This window comes from Meleagris gallopavo, chromosome 10, assembly GCF_000146605.3.
Source record: "Meleagris gallopavo isolate NT-WF06-2002-E0010 breed Aviagen turkey brand Nicholas breeding stock chromosome 10, Turkey_5.1, whole genome shotgun sequence".
In the NCBI taxonomy this organism is placed as follows: domain Eukaryota; kingdom Metazoa; phylum Chordata; class Aves; order Galliformes; family Phasianidae; genus Meleagris; species Meleagris gallopavo.
This window is the reverse complement of record NC_015020.2, coordinates 6,201,638-6,211,531: the sequence shown is the minus strand read 5'-3', so window position 1 is coordinate 6,211,531 and position 9,894 is coordinate 6,201,638. Positions and strand designations below refer to the sequence as shown.

General features: G+C 41.6%; 1 protein-coding gene across 1 annotated transcript; it reads left to right on the top strand.

Annotated features, from left to right (window-relative positions):
* The first annotated feature begins 3,844 nt into the window (after positions 1 to 3,844).
* LOC104909279 (pancreatic alpha-amylase-like) lies at positions 3,845 to 9,453 on the top strand. The gene is made up of 9 exons (XM_010715642.3): positions 3,845 to 4,055; positions 5,358 to 5,504; positions 5,783 to 5,980; positions 7,245 to 7,475; positions 8,345 to 8,478; positions 8,566 to 8,688; positions 8,798 to 8,897; positions 9,070 to 9,191; positions 9,292 to 9,453. The coding sequence occupies exons 1-9, from the start codon at positions 3,888 to 3,890 to the stop codon at positions 9,419 to 9,421; spliced, it is 1,353 nt and encodes a 450-aa protein (XP_010713944.1). The 5' UTR covers positions 3,845 to 3,887; the 3' UTR covers positions 9,422 to 9,453.
* The last annotated feature ends 441 nt before the right edge of the window (positions 9,454 to 9,894 follow it).

Below are 9,894 nucleotides of genomic sequence, written 5' to 3'. Positions count from 1 at the left end.
TAGAGATAGTATAAGACTTTTTTATTAAATGTTGTTTGGGTATGTGTATTATTGTAGGTCAAAGTTTTCAGAGGTGCATTCTCAAATGTGTATTAAAATAGGAAAAAAAGCATGTGGCAAACAGAGGGCCATGTGTTTACGTTTAAGCATTCTCTGAAGTGTTTGGTTTCCATGTGGAAGTGATCAGGAATCTCTTTACTCCCTTCTTGCCTTAAATTGTTTCTGAGTTATATGCTAACTGTTGAGTCACAGCCTGAGGCACTGATTGAGCACCTGAGGAAAGGACCCGGTCAGTCCTGAGAACACAGCTGAAGGCAGTTCACGTGTGCGATGGTAAGGGGGTGGAGCCTGGCTGCACCTCTCTTAAGCCTCATTTAAGGGCTGACTGCCCCGTGGAAGGATTTCTTTCTGGAGATTCCTCCTTTGTGGAGTTCTCTCTTACGAACGTAGATCTTCTGAGATGGGTGAGCAGTCCTTTTTCTTTCCTTTGTAACACCTTTCTATTGCGTTAGAACCTCTGTTATTAAACCTCTTGTATCACCCTTCCATCGTGTTGAACTTTTGGATTGTTATGTTTGGTGAGCCAGCCATGCTAAAAATGTTGAAATGTCCTTTCTATGGGATATCTTTAAATGGGGAGAGCATTACCTCCCTAGCGAAAACTATACCAGGACACGTCCCAGGATTTCTGGGATCACCACATTACAAGCATGTGGTCATAACTGAAAAATGGGGTCCCCTGCAGGTTCGTAGAAGTGTTTCTTCCCCATCTGACATAGCAGATAATTTCTGTGGATTAGATAAAGACATTTTAATCACAAAAGAGCAACAGCTGGCTGCATCCACTGTGACATGGGCATTATTAAATGCATTAAATTAATCAGAACTTTCAAATAACACATTAAAGAATGAAAATTAATTTCTACGTGATAGTATTGAGAAGTTAGAACAGCAGCTTGGCATGTTAATGAGAAAGAAATCAAGCTTGACTTTCCCTATAAAACAAGTCCCGAACATTGCATTAGAAAATACCCAGGCTTCTAACTCGATGAACCTAGATGATTCAAAAGACAAAGTTTCAAAATCTGATCTCAAAGCTCCACCTGAGATGGACTGCTCTGAGGTCCAATCTATAATAACACACACAAAAAAAACCAAAAACAAAGAAAGCACAAGATAGACCGGCGGGGTGCCCCTGATCAATGGCCCACTGCTTGAACTCATTTGCATGTGACAGCCCACGCTTATACAGCATCTGAATGAATGTACTTAGTACAGCCTAGGGAAAGTATACCAACTTAGCTTTTAAGATTATGGGAGTTGGGGGCAGAAAGTGGTGTAGTTAATGGACCAGAAATTTCTAAGCTGACATTTATCACCTCACACCATGCCCTTAGACAGAGATTATATGCCACCATACAATACCAGGACAAAAACCATTCATTAGTAGATTGGTTAATGGCAGCATGCTGTGTTACTTGGCCTGATAAGGCCGATATACCATTGCATATGGGTTTATGGCCTCCAGGGAGGACCTTCAAATATATATCTGGTCATATGGTCATGAAGAAGGCAGTACGCAAGGAGACATTTGAAAGCCCAGATTTGGCGAAATTTTCAGCAAGGATGAGGGATTTGATTTTACAACAGGCACCCTCCCACCTTTATGGGGGAGGATGCTTTAGTATCTGTATTGAACCCCTGTGGTCTCGGAGGCCATTGTCCAACAGGCTGTTCAGCTGGCAGCTGATCTGGGGGAGGCAGAGCGTCTAAGAACAAGATGTAATGTTAGGGCGGTAGAAGGAGTTGAGGTACTCCCAGTCATTAAGACCAGGAAGGCTTCCCCACGGACACCCTGATCGAGGGCCCATGCAGGTGTCCTCAAAACAAATATTAATTGATCTTACGTGGGCTGGGGTACCCCTGCCAGGATTGACCAAGCAGCCTAATCATACTTTATTTCAATTATGGAAACAGTTGTGAGACGATCAGAAACTTCAAAGTACTCCCAAAAGATCAGGGGTACGAATAATTCAACAAATACCAATAAGAACGTGGAACCTAGAGGACTTTATGGTTCCTAATAGAGGGGAAAAGTCTCCTCAGGTGGCTTGAGCTACAATACCAGCGCCACCTGAGGAAAAAGACCTGGCTATTGGGCAGTTTATGGCATGACAGGGAATGTTAGCTCCCCTGTAACGAGGGCCTCCAAATGGGACTAGAGACCATGTGTCAAATTAATGATTTCTTGATCCTGAAGAAGCCTACAACAGGTTATGGCATTGGTTGACGTGGGCATGGAAACTTCAGTCATTTATGGTGATCCGACTAAATTCCAAGGAAACAGAGTAACTATCAGTGGTTCTGGGGGACAGAATATTCCTGTCACGCAAATGTAGTTGAAACCGGGGGTTGAGCGTCTCCGGCCCTGAGAATATAAAGTGTCGTTGTCCCACTCCCAAAGTGCATCTCGGGCATAGATATACTATGGGGTCTGACTCTCCAGGCACCTGGAGAAACTAAGAAATACCTGGGTTTTCATGGCAACTCTAACGAACTTACCTCTTCTTCAAGTCCTTTCTAAATAAGCACAGTGTGAAAAAAAGATACCTTACCAGAACAAATAGTGATACAGAATTCTATACATTAAAATAGAAAATGAAATGCTAATTTCAGTCCATGTAAGCTGTTCCCTTGCCAGTTGTGGTTGGTTTCAGCTTTATACTAATAGAAATCCGTTGCACACTGGAGACGGCTTGTATCAGACAACATCTGATACATCTAAATGTTATCTTCAGAAAAATGAAGTTACCGTTAAATATGTGAGATTGATACTAAATCCAAGAAATCAATGCATAGAAACTTAGCAGCAAAGTTTTATTACCACTGAGTCAGGTATTCTTTATTAGCGGCGCCGGGAAGCACTGGGGATATTTCCGCTGTAAGTGCTTCAGAGATTACATGATTCAGGCTTCATTGTATTTCCACAGATAGTATATAGTCATCAATTGTATGTGAGGCAATTAACATATACGTGCCTATCTCAGGTAGTGAGTTATGCAGTTTCCCGACTTCTATTCCATGGTCTTGTTTCGCATCGTTTTAGCATTGTGGCATTCCAACCCAACAGCCTTTTACTTCTTCCTTGCTCGTCTCTTAGATGAACTTTCTTCATTGACTTATGCTCAGTACCAGAATGCCTATTATAAGTAAACTATAGGTACCAAAATTGTAACATTTGCTCACTCGACCATTATTTCTGGATTTGTCCTTGGATAGAGATAAGTTTGGCAGCCTGTCTTTTAATGATGTATACTGGGGTGTTAACCTGTCTTTTAACTATGTATATAAAATAAGGAGGATTGAGGGGAGCATCTCGATGTCTGCCTGTTGCATCTCAACCTAATCCCAGAGTGGACAGTTCAGCCTTGCGTGGAGGCCCTGGCTTTCGTTATTGTGTTTCATTTGGAAGGTCTCTTGTCAAAATAGAATAGCCTTACAACATGCTTTCTAGTCTATAATTCATTCATAACTGAATTCACATTCGTAACTATTTGCAACATCTAAAAGCTATTACGGTTTTGCAAGCAAGAATTAATCACGTATTACAAGAATTCAACAACTATATTTCTAAAAATTCACCATTAAAATTTTTCAAAACTTTTTCAAATCAGCTATTTTTAAAATGCGTTACAAAATACGTTGTGGCCTACTTCTTTAAATCAGTATGGCTTAGGTAAAACAGTTCTCAGAATGATAAGTAAAAATAAATATGGTGCCAGAGTTTACCACTGAAAAGTAAACGCCTGTTTTGTAACGTGCACTTTACCCTCTTGCAGGAAAATAAGTATGCGGCACGAAGAGCTCAACTGATCACAGAACACACTATGGGCGTCTATTTTCTTCTGTTCACTGTGGGGCTTTGCTGGGCACAGTACAATCCCAACACTCAGCCCGGGAGAACGTCTATCGTGCATCTCTTTGAATGGCGCTGGGCCGATATTGCTCTGGAGTGTGAGCGCTATTTAGCTCCTAGCGGGTTTGGCGGAGTTCAGGTATGTATATTCCTATCAGTAGGTAGTAAAATTGCTTCATAGATGAATGCTTCTCAGATTAAAATGTTCAGTCCACCCAAGGACGGATAATAAGGAAGAAAAATAGAGATTGTTAATTGTAAATGCTGACGGGTATATTCCTCGGCTGCCATCATTTAAGAGTAAATTTTTTTTAATCACTCCAAAGCACGTGTTTTGCTCTCTATGCTATTACATTTGGATGAATTAGAACTCCTTACCGCTGATTAAATCTTTTTTTATTGTTTTGAATAATGTATGTTTATCTGCTTAATATTATTTAAATCAAGGGAAGTCCTTTAAGAACTAGACAAACAGTCTACTAGAAAGTATGATTTACAAAAAACATTCCTAAAGAGAGTACCAGAGTGGTGAAGGTTAGAAATAAATGGATAAGCATAAAAGGCTGCTAACTGGGTTCACCCGGACTGCCAGGTTTCTCTCTGTAAAGCATGTCAGAACGAGCCATTAAAAGACCATGCTTAGCAGGAACTTGGCTGAGCAAGCAGAAATGAACCGAGCACGAGTTCTGGTGGAGGTGTGTTGACGAGAATCTGTGACATCTGAAGAACATACGCGTGCTCCTGTGGAACTAGTAGCACTGGATTGACGGGTATTATGGCGGGAGAGTAGCCAGTTATTAAACTGCTTCTCTTTGTTGTTCGGTGAGAGAATGCTGCAAAAGTCTGCTTATTTCTGGTAGCCCAGGAGCTTGAGAACTGGCCTGAGTGAGAAATTTCACGTAATTTTAAAATAATGCAACCTTCTTTCCAGACACACGGATCTAATTGATTTTAAACTGATTTCTCAGACTGTAATATATATTTTGATATCTTTTCAATCCATACTGTGGCAGGATCTCAGAACAAAAGGTTTTTTCAGACGCAGACTTGCATGTGAAGTCCAGTGAATTTTAGTGGAGTGATGTTACCAGATATTCTGCGGTCTGTTCCTTCCTGGATTTGGGCTCTCTCTACCACCTCGATCCATCGTGTTTTACATGATTCTTTTGATCCGTGAGGTCGGCATTCTCAAAAATGATTAGGATCTTTGGATATCCAGGGACGTCATTTTTAGGGAATGTTTTCAACTACTGAATGTCTGGGCCTAAGTCTTTTAACTGTAGCTCGCTACAGTTTAAGTACAGTGTACGAAGGTTCTATGTAGGTTATGTATTGCAATCAGCTTTCATTAAAGGGACCAATCTGATTTTTTTTTTTTCATGTTCTTACTCTAACAATACTGTGAAAACCGAAAGCAATTCTGGTACCATCTTATTCACAGATTTCGCCTCCAAATGAAAATCTTGTCATTGCTGATCCCTCGCGTCCGTGGTGGGAAAGATACCAGCCAGTCAGCTACAAACTCTGCACGCGATCGGGAAACGAAACTGAATTTAGAGACATGGTGACCAGGTGCAACAATGTTGGTGTAAGCGCATAGAAAAGATTCTGGTGTTAGCAGTGAAAGGATATAGACACCGGATAATTTAGAAGGTGTGGTAGCAGTGGAGTAAAGATTTTTTTCAATTCACTGAGATGCGTATTGTATTGCCGCTGCTGTAAATAAAAGTATCTTAAAATGTTGGGGGAAGGAGGCCAGCAGAAGTAGAGAGATGCGGGAGGAGATAAGAGGAAGAGAATGTTACTCAGATAGAGGTGCTGTGGGAAGGAGTGTTCTTAAATTGAAATTCGAGTGTTATTCTCTAGGTATATGTTTATGCAGATGCAGTAGTAAACCACATGTGTGGAGGTAATGGTGGTGCTGGCAATCATTCTGCTTGTGGAAGCTATTTCAATGCTGAGAAGGAAGATTTTCCAGCTGTGCCATATTCTGCCTGGGATTTTAATGATGCTAAATGTAAATCCAGAAGTGGAGACATTGAGGATTATCAAGATGTGCCTCAGGTAAACTTATAACTAGTAGCAAGTTTTTACATCTGTGTGTTCTTGGGCTATTACTTCTTTGTTCCTCTTAACTGCCAGACGTTGTATAGAAGAATAAAACCGGGCTCACGGAAAGCCATCCTAATTGATGATAATAGAGGTTAGCATTACTGACACAAATTCCGCTTCTTTATCCAGGGCTGAGGGATAGTTCCACTTGAGGCAGTTTAGGCTCGCTTTCAGATTTAAGTTATGTGCTTAGGTACTTTATGAAGACACTTTTAAAGATCAAGATCTGTTTAGGAATTCTTTTGCTTACTATGTTTTTTAAAAAGTAGGAGTTGCTGTTTGCCTCTTGCTCTAATTTGGAAGTTTTCTTTGGTCTCAATTTCAGAAGAAAGAGATAAGCATTTCTTAATGCAATTTTGTAAATAACTGTTTTGTTTGTTTGTTTGTTTGTTTGTTTTGTTTGTTTTTTAACAGTGTCTTATGCCTTTTCAGTGTAATTTATCATTCCTGAATCTAAGTTTAGGGTCGAGGGATGTTGAGGAAACTGCAGGAGGGTGGGAGGCATTGAACATCCTTGTAATCTTGAGCATCTCCAAAGGGTCATCTGTACTGCCAGTTCTTTAGTACAGGTTGCAACATAGGCTGATGTACCTTGCTGTCTCCTTGCTGTCTTGCGTAGCTATGGAAATCCAGCGTGAGATTTACCGAATACACATTGAATATACAGAAATGCTTCTCTAAACTATTAGTTTGATGAAAATCTATGCCCATCATTTTTTATTTTCAGGAAATCAAAGCAGAAAGTGTGTGAGAAAGCAAGTTTATTTTTTTTGTATGGCTTTATAATTCAGTATACTTCCGAGTTTTGAGATATCATTTCTAGAAAACCTTCCTGTATCACAGAATTAATGAGTGCACTTGAATTGTAATGAATCTGCACATAAATATACCGGAGCAAAAATAATATATCTTTGCCCTATACTTGCATTAAGAAATTAATTAAGGATTTAGTATTTGCCTCTCTGATACATTCCTTTATCGCTTACCGACACGTGTTGGGCAATTGAGGATTTCTTACATGCTCTTTATTTGTTGAAAACAGTCCAAAACAACTGTGCGTGTTACTGTCGAAGGTGTAAGATGTGCATTGTGAATGATGACTAGTGAAGGTTTTCTTTTGGCATTGCAATGTAGGCAGAGAAATTCAAAGAGAAGTATGCAGAATAATCTGTTTAGTTTACTGTGGAAAAATGTTTAACTTTAGAATTTTATACAGGTCCGAAACTGCCGCTTAGTTAATCTTCTTGATTTGGCCCTGGAGAAGAACTACGTGCGCTCCAAAATTGCAGAGTACATGAATTACCTCATTGACATCGGTGTAGCTGGGTTCCGGATTGACGCTGCCAAGCATATGTGGCCAGGGGATGTGAAGGCAATTTTAGATGAGCTGAAAGATCTAAATACGAAATGGTTTTCTGCAGGAGCTAAGCCCTTCATTTATCAGGAAGTAATCTTTACTTTCTTAATTTTACTTTATGTGCATGTTTATATAGAAGCAGCATACGCTCAGTCTAGCAACTTAAGGGTGTTTTTCTTCCGATAGTTCTGAGCACCCTGCAGCTTTGATATAAAATGATGTCAATGTTTAATAATCATAATTTGAAGTATCTAATGTGACTGCAAGTGCTTGTTGGCATGAGAAATGCCTCAATTGTTTCGGACCTCCTGGCGCTAATTAACTGGGAAATTTCATTTGAGATGTAATTTACAAGATTGAAGTAAATGTAAAAATTGAGTTGATTAAAAAAAATAAATAAATTAGACTCTAAATTTTAAATTCTGGGTGCCTGAATCGTAACAGAAGGCATAAATGATGATGATGGTCTGAAACCGCATAGGCAGCATGACTTGGACATTCCCAATTTTTTTTTAATTATGTTTGAGTAACTAATTGTATGAAGAGCTAAAAGAAAGGTAAAGATCTGGAGAAGCTAAAGTTGCTCCGCAAATCTTATTAACAGTGTGTGACCCCTAAGATCTACTGCCACTAGTGAAATGTTCTTTAGCGACATTAGGTAAACCAGAAATGGGCTCGCCTGCGATTCTATGTGCTGGCATTGGTAAAAGATGAATATTTCTACTGCCAAGGCTGTAATAATACAGTGCTGATTGGTCACAGTAAGGAAACTAAGGAGGAAAGTGAGAAAAAGCTCACAGTTATGCTGAGAGAAAATAACAAAGGCTAAAATGCAATTTTGAAAGGAAATGAAGTAATATTCTTATCTCACATACTGACTTTTCCGTAAAACAATGTCTAGGACAGTGTTTTTTACCCATTTGTGTTTTAGCAGCAAAGAATGTTATTTTATGTACCAGGTAATTGATTTGGGAGGAGAGCCAATCACAGGCAGTCAGTACTTCGGAAATGGCCGAGTGACAGAGTTCAAGTACGGTGCAAAACTGGGGACGGTGATCCGCAAGTGGAACGGAGAGAAGATGGCCTACTTAAAGTAAGGGCGAGCGTCCCTCGACTGACGTAAGACAAGCTGGGCGCGTAACATGAGGGGGTAGAATCAAGTCCTTGTGTTTTTCTCTAGGAACTGGGGAGAAGGCTGGGGCTTTGTGCCTTCTGACAGAGCCCTGGTCTTTGTGGATAACCACGACAACCAGCGGGGGCACGGGGCAGGCGGAGCTTCCATTCTTACCTTCTGGGATGCCAGGTGAGGAATGCCGGTGTCTGGATGATGGCGCTTACTGTTCTCTTTTTAGGTCTGTCGGCTCTTTGCCGTCGTTTCTCTTCCACGTTCCGTTATGTTTTTTGTCCGACAGGCTTTATAAAATGGCAGTCGGTTTCATGCTCGCTCATCCGTACGGCTTCACGCGGGTGATGTCAAGTTATCGTTGGCCGAGATATTTCGAGAATGGAGCGGTGAGTTTGTAGCGCTGAAGATTTCGGCGTGTCAAACGTAAACGATTTCTCTGGCCTGTGCCGGATCTGCCTGGTGGACTCTGGAAGCCGCATATATCTTCTCTCTCTGGATACTCTCTGTGCAGTAAGCACTTTCCAGTAAGCGCTTTGAAAAGTCTTTTTTCGTTTAAAGGATGTCAACGACTGGGTTGGTCCGCCCAGTAACTCGGACGGATCGACGAAGTCCGTGACAATCAATGCAGATACTACTTGCGGCAACGACTGGGTCTGTGAACATCGCTGGCGACAAATAAGGTGGGAGGAAAACGTAGGAAGAGCAGCGACTCTTGGGTCACGCGCCTCGTGGCCCTAGAAGTCCCGCAACTGCAATGACAGCCCTTCCTCGCATTTTCAGGAACATGGTTGTCTTCCGTAACGTGGTAGACGGTCAGCCTTTCTCAAACTGGTGGGACAACGGGAGCAATCAAGTAGCTTTTGGTCGCGGCAACAGAGGCTTCATCGTCTTTAATAATGACGACTGGTGAGTGATCTCTGGGACAGCTACGTATGAGTTCGCAGTATAGAAACCGAGGCTGTGGGCAGGGTAATTGCCGGGGGTCTACGCATTAGCTGCTTAAGTTTGGGCGGTTATGGACAGAGAGGGTAGTTTCTCGCTTTCCTCATCCGGCCCTAGTCTATCCGGTCCGTGCCAACGCAACCGTAACGGACTGAATGATCCCAGTTAGGGGGTTATTTCTGTTTAACCACGTGCATCATGTTGTAGGAGCTATCTGTAGGCTTTGATGTTCTCCTGTCCTTTCCGGCCAGCGACACCAACCGCTACAGCCCGAGCTAGATTCACGCGGTTGCGTTCTAGTTGTGAGGGGCTAAAAAGGGAGTTCAGAGAATCGCGGCCCTAAGACCGAGAAATCCCTTGAGCTGCGTCACCCTCGCGAGTAGCGGAATAGCATCGGGCTCGGCAGTCCTTTGCCTACTTTGAAATACCTCTTTTGAAAGC

Excerpts from the sequence above, each read along its gene's own strand:
- LOC104909279 (XM_010715642.3), top strand. The coding sequence starts at position 3,888 with ATGGGCGTCTATTTTCTTCTGTTCACTGTGGGGCTTTGCTGGGCACAG. Across the intron at positions 5,981-7,244 it reads ATTATCAAGATGTGCCTCAG|GTCCGAAACTGCCGCTTAGT; the intron begins GTAAACTTATAA and ends AATTTTATACAG. Across the intron at positions 9,192-9,291 it reads CATCGCTGGCGACAAATAAG|GAACATGGTTGTCTTCCGTA; the intron begins GTGGGAGGAAAA and ends TCGCATTTTCAG.